Genomic DNA, 10,807 nt, shown 5'->3' with positions numbered 1-10,807 from the left:
AGGGAACAAAATTTGGCTTTACAGCTCTGAGGTAAGGATGTGGTATTTATCAACGGGAATGTGTTTCCTGTAATCTGGGGCTGGTTTGTCAGGCAGAGCAGAGTATTTTTTTCATGACAAGTAATGATTAATTCTATGTCAGTCCAGCTCGTTAAAGTTAACTGACAATGTAATGTGGAACAAATATGTGCTGAAGACTTTTGGAGTCTTTCTCTCTGCTGGAGCAGAAAAACAGTGAGGGTTTGAGATGACCTTGAAGAGAAATGCAGTGAGATGTGTGTGAGATCCCAGCCCCTGTAGAGCTGCTGACGGTCAGAACTCTGCTCCCACCCTCCCTGCCTCAAACAAGATGACTGAAAATGTGAATACAAAGGTTTCTGGCAGCCTTTGTGAGCCCTTGGGAATGGCAATGGCTACTGCACTCAACTCATACATGTGATATAAGCATAGTAATTAATGAGTGGCATTTCAGAAGGTACTCAGTTTGGAACAGTCTGACCACAAAAGGGAAAGAAATAAAATAATGCCAGTTTCTCATTCGAAAGAAGCCTTGGGTATAGAAGTGTTGGGTTTTCTGCATCTGTTTACCTGCACACTTCCAGGCTGAGAAGTAGTAGTTTTTCTGACTCTGTGGGTAACAGCAGGCTCTTGTCAGGACGCAGGTAACTGGTAGCCACAGTGTACAGCTGAGCACTGCTGCAGGCTCCCACCAAACAAACACACGGAGGCACTCTTCATCAGTGGGAGGCTTCCCTGGTGCCTCCGGCCGAGCTGTGCAGGTTGGTGTTTGTCAGCACAAATTGTCGAAGCTCCACAGGTGGGATCTGTGAGGTGGATGTGAGAGGCAGCTGACCTCGTGGTTGCCTGCTGTGTGATTTTTACCTCTGTGTTTACAGGGAAAATTACATACAGCATGGTGTTCCCTCTCTTTGCACATGGATGCAGAAGACCAGCTTTTGTAGGATTACAGCTGAATGCAGTTAAGGCTGTTGCCATCGGGGGGGGTTCACAGAGCCTTTTGTGGGTGTTAGATTTAGTGGCTGTGTGGTCAGGCACAATACAGGGGTCTCAAATGCTGGGAGATGGAGGAGTGAACTGTTCATAAAGCAGAAAAAACAGCTAATTAGGAGAGCTTTAAAGACGTTTTCACTTCTTCAGAGGATGCTTAGTTTTGAATTGGAAAGTTGTGGTCAGCCATCAGCTTACTGTGTGTTGTGTTCCACCCTTGTTTATTTATGGGGATTAAAGATTTAATTCTAAGCATAGTGAAGCATTTGGAGAACCCGTGGTGAAGTCAGTGAGATTTTACAGCACTTTCTTGGGGTACACTGTTGGGAATCTGGAGTTAGTTGGATTTTCCTCTATTCGTGGGGCTCTCGATGACTTGCCCGCTGTCAGCAGACCTGTTGCTAAATAGTTTCACTCTCCTCTTGCAGTGAGGTCTGGGAGGTGTTCAGCTGGTTGGAGGGAGGTCATCAAGCTTTGGTGACTTCTGTTTTCTCAGAATTTGGCACTAGCTCTCCTTCACATCTGTGTCAGCAGCGCTGGCACTAGTCTCGCAGCTGCTGGTATCTTGGTTTGGTAACTGGACTGCTCTTTCAGGTATGACTATAGCATATCACCCTGTTCTGCAGGTGATTTGCAAATGCTGAGTTCATGACCTCCTGAGAGATGTGTTCCTGTATCTAAAAGACACTGTTCTATTCTCAGCCTGTTTAACATACTCTGTTTCCCCACACCCACCCCCTCACTACTCTGGGAGTCTTAGAGTCTGTTTGTTTGTTTTCTATTTTTGTTTTTTCAAGACAGGACAACGCTGCTCACTAATACGTCTCACTCACCAGCATGTTGGAAGAAGATAGTGATGAGACGTGTTGGAATAACCTGGAGAACTTCCGGGTGAAGCTGATCTCTGTGATCGATCCTTCCCGTATAACGCCCTATCTTCGCCAGTGCAAAGTGATCAGCCACGATGATGAGGAGCAAGTTCTTAATGACCCCACCCTGGTCATGCGCAAACGGAAGGCAGGTGGGTGACGTGCGGCTTGGAGCAGAGTGCTAACAGCCTGGGCCTGGAGGAACATGTTGCTTCTAGTTACTGTCTGCCTGTGTCTGGACACAAACATTGTAGGCACTGCTCTGCTGCCCCTTTCCCCAGCACATTGCTGTGAGGAGAGGAGGAATGGAGATGGCTCTGTCAATGCTTTCCTGAGCTGAGGAAGGGTAATGGGAGCACAGAGGGTGTGTGGCCTTTTGGTGTTCTGGATCTCTAGGTTAGCATAAAGGAGGGAGTTGCTTGAGTTTGACCCACAAGATTATTCTTGTGTAAGTTTTGCAGGGGGAGATTTCCAAGATTAATTCGGCGTGTATTGTCCCTTGTTCCTATATTCTGGTGTTTGAGGGAACGCTGGCAGCACATTAAGTAAACTCTTTGTGACTGTTCTATGCAGTGCTGGTCTTGTTCCAACTAGAGAGAATGACAGGATTCATTATGCTATTAATACATCTTTTGGATTGGATTAACTTATTGATAAACTACTGAGATTCATGGAAAAAAAATTATTTTCCCTGCTTTCCAGATTGGGAAACTGTAGAACACAGAAAAGAAGCCCCCTGGGCTTGATTTGGTACAGAGTGTTTCTAGACAAAGTAGAAAACTGAGATCAAAGTCTTTTTAGTCCAGGGTCTCTTAGGCTTGTCCCTCCTACCTCTCTCGTTATGTGCAGTGTTCCTACACTAGTGCTCCTTTTTTCCCATATTTGCCTCCAGTATTTGGAAGTGAAGCCTTGAGCTGCAGAAACTGTCACGGTGATTTGCTTTAACTTCTCTTTTCTGGAATTATCAGCAGGATAGCATAAAGTGCTCTTCTGAGATCTGCTTTTTGCACCCATTGTAGTAGGAGCTAGGTATAAGGGTTAAGTTTTTAACTGTTCCTTCACAGGTAAATACTTTTGTATAGTTACTGGGGAATTGGTTTAGGATTGGCTGGGGGATTTGATCCCAGGGACTTTAATCTTCATGTGGAGAAGGTGGAGCAATATTATGTTAGAAATAGGTAGAGAGATAAATAAATTAACAGAATATCCCATTGCTATTTATTCAGGTGTTCTTCTGGACATTCTTCAGCGAACGGGACACAAGGGCTTTGAGGCATTTCTGGAGAGTCTTGAACTTTATTATCCACAGCTGTATAAGAAAATAACTGGCAAGGAGCCCAGCAGGGTTTTCTCTATGATTATAGGTAATAGTTATGTTCTGAAAAAACAGCTCTTTGCTTGATGTTGCTGTGCAAATTAAGGGAGGATTCACCTCTGCTTTTGCCTCTCCCCAGCTTCGGTGTGCAGAGTCAGGAGTGTTCCCTGGCTTGCCCCCTGTCTGCTTCAGAAGGGTTCTGACAGGAACGGCCCTGCTGTCCGATGTCACGGGCTGGACCTGGGAGGCTGGCAGAGGAAGCAGGAGGATCAATTCTGCCTTCTGCCTGTTCTGTCAGTGACGCTGTGGTGTAGAAAAGCCCAGAGCAGGGGGGAAATGGCCGGGATAATTTGGTCACACGTGTCTTTAGGGCTTGTGTGTTGTGACAACCACGATCTACTTTGATAAGTGGGTGGGAACCTGTGCTGTCTGTGTGTCTGGGGAGCAGACAGGACAGCGGTGGCTGACGCCTGCCCATCAAACAGACACTGCTGGGGAATCTGGCCTGAGCCAGCTCCTGATGAATGAGATCATGAAGCTGCAGAGCACCGTGCAGGAGGAGCGGCGGAAGGCCCAGGAGCTCACCATGTGGCTGCACACCAAAGAGGACACGATCAAAGAGATGTGGGTGAGGGACAGCCTGCTCCGCAAGCACCAAGAGCGGGCGCAGAAGATGAAGGAGGAGAGGGACAGCCTGAGCAAGGAGCTGCGGAAGTGCAAGGACGAGAACTACAACCTGGCAATGAGCTACGCCAAACAGAGCGAGGAGAAGAGTGCTGCCCTCATGAAGAATCGGGACCTGATCCTAGAGGTCAGTCACACTCTTTTAAAGCTTTTCCCTCCTTACCTGATCCCTGGACGGCTGTGCTGTGCACCAGAGTTTGCCCAGGATGGTCTGGACCAGTCCAGCATGAGGTTCTTCTCTAGCAGGTGGCATGTCTTGGTGGTCTCTAGCTCATCCCAGTAGGCCCACGTATTAAAAGTTATGCTGTGAAGAATTATCAGGCTTCCTCTCATTCAAGACTAAGCCCTCTCACAAGAGAAACATGTTGTATCCAATTAGCACCCAGCCAGGACTCTGGACCGGGCGTCCTGAGGAAAACAGAGATTGGGAGAAACTTGCCCCGTGTTTGTCTGGAGAATGGAGTGAGAACTGCTTTTGCAGGCCAGAGTTACTGATGAGCTCTGAACTTTCTTGTAGATCGATCACTTAAAGCACAGCCTCATGAAAGCTGAGGATGACTGCAAACTGGAGCGTAAGCACACGATGAAACTGAAACATGCCATAGAGCAGCGTCCAAGCCATGAAGTGATGTGGGAGATCCAGCAGGAGAAGGAGTTGCTCTTGGCCAAGAACCAGGAGCTGCAGAACACTCTCCAGGTTGGTGGGGGTGGTTGGATATGGACTCCTGAGAAGTGATTATTTGTAGCAGCCAGGCCAGCTACGAGGCTGCACTGAAGATTGTGTGGGTCAGCTGTGGTCTTGTTCTCCAAGTCAAACAGAGCACACAGGACTGTGGGAAGAGCGTTGGTATGAAGTTAGATAGTTGCTGTATCTCACTTTTTTTTTTTTTTTTTTTTTTTTTTTTTTTTTTGTCCAGCAGGTTGCCAGGGAACAGAGTTTGGAGAAGAGCCTCTCCAGTAAGACTCTAGAGAATGACTGTAGCCAGATACTAGAAGAACGCCAGGAGCTGATGAACACCATTTACAGCCTTCGCAAGGAGCTGCGGCAAGCCGAGGTGCTCCGTGACAAAGTACGTGATGCACTGCAAATTCCTGCTGGGGGTCGAGGGGAAGCCAGGCAGATGAAGTGTCTGCAATGTCTCTCCTGCAGAGCAGGGGAGTTGCCCAGCAGCAATCCTTGCTGCTCCTACTCTAGGAGTTACAGTTTGTTGAAAAAGGGCACGCTAATATTGTAGCTTTCTGTGTCTGTAGCATTAACTGTTACCTGTTAATGCCTGTGTTAATTAACAGTCCCTGCCTCAGCCTGGAGGGTAATGGGAGCCTTTATCATGATTGACAGCTCGGGTACTCACAAATCCATCATATTAGCAGTCCTCCTAGTCTTGTTGACCAACCTGGTTGGCCTTGCTCTGACTGGCCAGTCTGGCCTAACTTTGACATTGCACTGAGGTCTGGCCATAGCAGTCTGGCTATGAGCAAGAAGTGGTGAGAGTCTAGCTCAGGCTCTGCCCACAAGCAGGGTGCTTTTGACCTTTTCTCTGCAGTATGCAGAGGAGAAAGAGATGCTTGAACTACAGTGCACGTCTCTGAGGAAGGACTCCCAGATGTATAAAAAACGGATTGAAGCTGTCTTGCAGCAGATGGAGGAAGTGGCTTCAGAAAGAGACCAGGTGATAAAACATTCCTCTTGGAGCTGCCACTAATCCCTGCTTTGCTGTTTGGAGTGGGCAGGTACTGTAACCCTGAGTGTACTGTTGTGTGACACGCCACAACATGTTGTCCCTTACACCAGGCGCTCCTGACCCGAGAACAGTTCTATATGCAGTACTCCAAGAACCTGGTTGAGAGGGACGCTCACCGCAAGCAGATTCGGGAACTGGGGGAGCGATGTGACGAACTGCAACTGCAGCTCTTCCAAAAGGAGAGTCAGTTACTGGCTACTGAAGCCAAGCTGAAAAGGTTGCAGCTGGAGCTGCCCACACTGGTAGGCCTGCAGGGTTGTCATCTGTGGGGTAGGTTAGGGAGCTGAGTGTGGGGCTGGTCCCAGGCCTTTGCGCTGAACCAGTTTGAATCCAGCAGGCGGGGCCAGCTGTGTGGGTAGCCATTTCCATGCAAATGCTGAGTTTAGAAAAATAATAGACTTGGTGGTTCTTGTTACCTCACTCTTGTTTCAGGCATGGATAAACTGGACTGATGCAGGCTGAGGCCTTCTGTGTTTGTATCTGGAGCATGTCCAGAAATGATGTCCACCAAAGAGTTTCGAGACTGTAAATGAGCCACTTGGATGAAACTGGGAGCAGGGCATAAGGGTGCTAAGGCTTCTGGGTCTAAATTAGATACATGAGCTTTTAATTAATGTGGCATCTTGTGTACTTTCTCCAAGTGGTCAGGCAGGAGTGTAGGAGGGAGAAAGTCCACACTTCTCTGTTTTCTGGAGCTTCCAGTCTCTTGTATATTCCCTTATTACCAATTTCTTGCTTATGAGGAATGATTAATTTATACTGGTTTTATTTCAGACCTCTGACCTGGATGATACCTCCTCTAGAGATTCCCAGGAAGTGAGTAGGGTGCCTTGTTTACCTTTTACTTTCTTTTGGGATGGTTTCAAATTCCTCCCTCCTGCACAGTTACCTAATTAATCTTCAACCCATGGCTCAGACTCATTTCAGTGATACCAAAAAGAACCGAGGCCACAAAATAGACCAGTGACAGAATATCCCCATGTCCTGAGATTTTAAAGTGTAGGACACAGTTATGGCATTAATCAGCAAGATTTTCTGAGTCTAAGCAAATTGGGGGAATTGAATTATTTTGTGTTGTTTCTAATTGCCTCTCCTGTGGGAGAACAGACAAAAATAAGCCTGTCCCTGGGGACATCTGTAGTAAAGAGTTTTTAGTTTATAACTTCAGTGTGGAAGCGATTGTCACATTGTCTGGAGGCTAAAAGTATAAAGGAGGCCAAAGGAACTGGATCTATTCATGGAGGATAAATCCATGGGTAGATCTGCAACTTCTGGCTCAGTCTGCTGTTCTGCTGGCAGCAAGGTGCACTAAGGAAAGGTTAGTTCTATGCATGTCCTGTTTCTTTTATTCCTCCATCTGTTCCTAGCTACTGTGTGAGACAGAGTAAGGGGCAGTTCTCATGTTCTTGCTTTGTTTCTGTTCCATAGATTACTCTTCACAGTCATCTAGATGAAGATACAAAACCGCCTAAAAGTAAGGCTTTTCTTGGGGAAATGGAGAATTCGTACAGTGTTTCAGAGGGACAGAAAAAGATATTCCTGGGTTTTATTTTTAGCGAAGAACAGGTAGTCTGACTGGCAACTCAGTTTGTGAGAAATGCTTCTCAGCGGGGTGTGCTTGGCACTCCGAGCAAAACCTCCTTGAGATGACTCAGAACAGGTACCCATAAATCAAGGCGTCTGCCATACCACCATCTTTCTCGCCTATAAAAAGCAGAACATGTCCCAGATGCTGGGAATAGTGAATGCTTATAAAGCTTTTTTGAGAGAAAAAAAGCTCCACGGGCTGACCTTTTACTACATGGTCTCTGAGAGGGTCTTTCATATAGCTGCATGACGTGGAAAAAGTGGTATCATTAGACAATCCTAGGACCTCGAGTCTTTTTTTTTTTTTTTTTTTTTTTTTGAGACAACCTGTCTACTGAATTTGTCCAGGAATAACCACCTGGTACATGATGCTTCCCCCATCCTCCCTGTAAACTCTTCTTGCATCTGTGACAGAGCTGAGAACAGAGCAAACATCCTTCCACTTCAGCTGGACCACGTGGCTTTCTCCAGGGATTTTTCCCTCCCCTCTTCCCTTTTATGTTGCAGGCTATTTTCACAAAAGCAGAACCATGTAGTCAACGCTGTCACTGGTTCTGTTTCTGTAGCATCCCCAGTGGAAATGATTCAGCAGTGTGGAAAGGAATTAATAGGCTCCTCTAAGAACTTGAAATTCTCTTTCAAAACACAAAGGAAACAAACTAGCACAGTAGAAGAAACTTTCTGTTCTGATCTCCTAGAAGATCTAAATGATCTCTTTATTCATTGAGATGGGAGATTTTTCACAAAAGCTAAACAACACATCCAAAAAACCTTTTATTATTCTATCTCACTCAGTTCAAAAACATGTATCATAATACCTGATTGCGACATAAGGAGTTTCACTAAAATATGGTCTGAATTGCCTTAGATGCACAACTTGTTGGGGAACAGCGACAAATTATGGTTAAAATAATGATTAACGTGATTTCTTGTGGTGACCTCTAACACGATTAATTTTTTTTAAACAATACTAAGCAGAGGTGCTTCTTTGCAGCAATTTGTTTGCCTCCGGCATAAGCAGAAACTAGAAAGCTGATATCTCTGAGCCTGAGGGGGAACTCCATCACCCTAAGCAAGAATCAGGGCTCAAGTAAAATGAGAAGTGACTCGTGCATTGATCACAGGACTGAATCCTGAACATCTTGAGGCTTGGTTTCAGTTCTGCTGTTGTCTCTGTGTAGTGCTGGGCAGCTCTTACATTACAGCTATTGCCATTTGACAAACTGGTAGAGGGAGAAGTGACTTCACAATGGCAACTATGACTAAAGCTGGGATTTTTCCTTTTCTTAGAAGATTGCCCTGAAGGACAAAACCAGCAATTCAGCACTCGAGAGAGCAGTCTGCCTCCGAAGTCACCCAGTGTAAGAGAATCTCTGTGGGCTCTTCTTTACCATGACGGGGGGTTGTGACCTTTAATGTTCTTGTTAATGATGGATTTACCAGCTTTGAGAAGCATCTAAGCAGCTACTGCTTTTCCAAAATCTGAGCACTTTGTACAGAATTCAACCTCCAAAAAGGGTGAGCTCTGAACAGCAGAACACTTACCGGGTGTATTTCTCCATCTGTGCCTAGAAACCTCTTCTAATTACTTCCTGGTCTTCGTTTCTGGGTATGGATGTTTTCCAGTTTAATTGTCTGCAGTATTACTGCTGGTACAGGAAACAGAATCCCAAGGTTACAAATGGGAGAGAATAAAGATAGTAAAACTATGTGAAGCAGGTGTATTACGGAAATGGACATGCTGTACTTCGTTCTGCAGGCCCAAGCATCTGTGGGAAGCTAGCTGTGTGCGGTGGGCTGCTTTCCCGGGTGCAGGTTTTGGGAGTGAACACTGTTCTCGGTCATCTGAAGGGATAGGTTCACATTGTTTTTTTTTTCTCCTTCATTTAAATGCAAACGGATTCATTGCACAAACAAGCCAGGAGAAATGATCAGGTTTATTTGGGTGGTCTGCAGCCTTTCACCCCGCAGAGACCAGCTGCAGTACATCAGCCTCAAAATCAGCCACCATTGCAGCGCAGGTTTGCGTTACCTGGTGCTAACATTGATCTGATCTTCAGAAGAATCAAGTTCCTCTTTGTGTGTTTTTTGTGGGTTTTTTGTTTTTTTTCTAGTTCAAGGAGTGTGGTTTAGCCAATGAGGAACTGGCAGAAAAGGAGCGGAGGAGGATGAAGGACTGCTTTGAGCGTTACCGAAGGTCTGGACTTTAGTAAGCAGGACTAATGTAGACATAACCTGTGTGACTTAACTGATGAGCTTGTTTTATGTAGTTCCTCTTTTCTGTCCCTCCCCTGTTCCCAACCTTGATTCATGGAGGGTATAAATGCCTTCCAGATCTTATCTTCAGAGGCTTATACTTCTAGCTGAACTGGTTGAGACTTCTCTTTTAGTACCAGAGGTAGCCAAGATAGCAATGATCACATTTGCTCTTGATGATGTGGATGGTTCCACAGCAGGCAGTGGAGGGCGCTCCAAAAAATTGCTAGTTTAGTAAATTTGATCGATTTCTCCCATGTGTGAGTGAAATCTGTCATTCACTATCCATCTGACATACTGCTGACATTCAAGACCAAGCTCCCAGAACTGTGAATGGGAGCAATTTCCACCCCAAATGCTTGTTTGAAGGCCTGTTCTCTCAGTGCCTGGTGTCTTCAATGATTGCTGCCTTTATGGAGTGTGAGAGAGTGATGAAAACCGTGTAAAGCAGGGAGCATAGTTCTAGCATTAGCTGGAAGTGCTCGTAATGGCACTGTAAACTACCCTTCTGGCTGTTGACAATTCTATTTTATATAAAGAAAGGACTCGGGGTAGGATTTCTTGGCTGCTTCAACCGAGTATCAACAATACACCACACTTCAAGAAATGTAAGAATGTTGTCACCAGTTTAGATGAATTCTCTTTATGCTGCTACCAGTCAGGGCTTTGCTGGGTGTGTGAGCAAACCATTGCATTCGGCTAAACGCTCAGTGCATTGACACATACCCCCCCCTCCGCCCTCAACTCCCCAAAGCGTTCAAACGCCACTTGTTTGCAGAAAACATCTTCTAAAAATGAAACGTCTAGTCTTGTTTTCAGAAAAAGAGCACTGCGAAGAATACTGAAGGGCCGACACCACGAGGCAGACTGGGAGAACACCACTGGCAGCGACAACACTGACACTGAAGGCTCCTGAGAGTCTCCATGGACTGCTTCCATTTTAATACCATCTAAACGAACACTTATCAAAAGTTAATGTTTGTAATGAGACATTATTTTTTTTTTCTCTGACCAAATGAGACATTATCTGGGAATTAAACATTTTTTTGCTCCACCTCTCTATAAATGCACTGATGTGAGAGGCGGGCGGTGCACAAATAAAACACGATTAAATATTTGTGGGTCCGAAGCCGCGGGGCAGGGTGTGAGGCACTTGCCCTGTGCCCCGCAAGGCCCGGGCCCGCTGCTCTGTCCCTGAAGGCAGGACCCTGGTGTGTGACGCCCCTGCAGGCGGGGAGGCCCCCCCGCACCTACCGGGCGTTGGAGAAATCTATCGGCCTGCGCCGGGCCGCGGCCGCCGGAAACACGCACCGAAGGGCCGGGGGTGCTGCTCGGTTCCTGGCGTC

General features: G+C 46.2%; 2 protein-coding genes across 6 annotated transcripts in view; both read left to right on the top strand.

Annotated features, from left to right (window-relative positions):
- Nucleotides 1-1,812: 1,812 nt before the first annotated feature.
- CARD9 (caspase recruitment domain family member 9) lies at nucleotides 1,813-10,377 on the top strand. 5 transcript variants are annotated; one of them, XM_026860551.1, is made up of 12 exons: nucleotides 1,813-2,029; nucleotides 3,104-3,241; nucleotides 3,678-4,003; nucleotides 4,394-4,573; nucleotides 4,794-4,946; nucleotides 5,421-5,546; nucleotides 5,669-5,860; nucleotides 6,393-6,434; nucleotides 7,047-7,092; nucleotides 8,496-8,566; nucleotides 9,320-9,402; nucleotides 10,281-10,377. In XM_026860551.1, exons 1-12 carry the CDS (start codon nucleotides 1,846-1,848, stop codon nucleotides 10,375-10,377), a joined length of 1,638 nt encoding a protein of 545 aa, XP_026716352.1. In that variant the 5' UTR covers nucleotides 1,813-1,845. The 5 variants fall into 5 exon arrangements, with proteins under 5 accessions (XP_026716352.1, XP_026716348.1, XP_026716353.1 ...); XM_026860547.1 differs by having other exon boundaries at nucleotides 1,828-2,029; nucleotides 4,797-4,946; XM_026860552.1 differs by having other exon boundaries at nucleotides 1,828-2,029; nucleotides 4,797-4,946; nucleotides 9,320-9,414; nucleotides 10,281-10,362.
- A 99-nt stretch (nucleotides 10,378-10,476) lies between these two features.
- The window catches only part of DNLZ (DNL-type zinc finger), a 1,758-nt gene continuing 1,427 nt past the window's right edge, over nucleotides 10,477-10,807 (top strand). The window contains exon 1 of the mRNA XM_026860648.1: nucleotides 10,477-10,536. Within this exon, the coding sequence (XP_026716449.1) occupies nucleotides 10,477-10,536 (60 nt within the window). The remainder of the gene's footprint in view (nucleotides 10,537-10,807) is intronic.

The sequence above is a fragment of the Athene cunicularia genome (assembly GCF_003259725.1).
Source record: "Athene cunicularia isolate RWA chromosome 17 unlocalized genomic scaffold, athCun1 chr17_part1, whole genome shotgun sequence".
Classification (NCBI taxonomy): domain Eukaryota; kingdom Metazoa; phylum Chordata; class Aves; order Strigiformes; family Strigidae; genus Athene; species Athene cunicularia.
The sequence above is the reverse complement of the archived record's forward strand: the minus strand, read 5'-3'. Positions and strand labels throughout refer to the sequence as shown.

Excerpts from the sequence above, each read along its gene's own strand:
- CARD9 (XM_026860551.1), top strand. The coding sequence starts at position 1,846 with ATGTTGGAAGAAGATAGTGATGAGACGTGTTGGAATAACCTGGAGAAC. Across the intron at positions 3,242-3,677 it reads GGTTTTCTCTATGATTATAG|ACACTGCTGGGGAATCTGGC; the intron begins GTAATAGTTATG and ends CCCATCAAACAG. Across the intron at positions 5,861-6,392 it reads AGCTGGAGCTGCCCACACTG|ACCTCTGACCTGGATGATAC; the intron begins GTAGGCCTGCAG and ends GTTTTATTTCAG.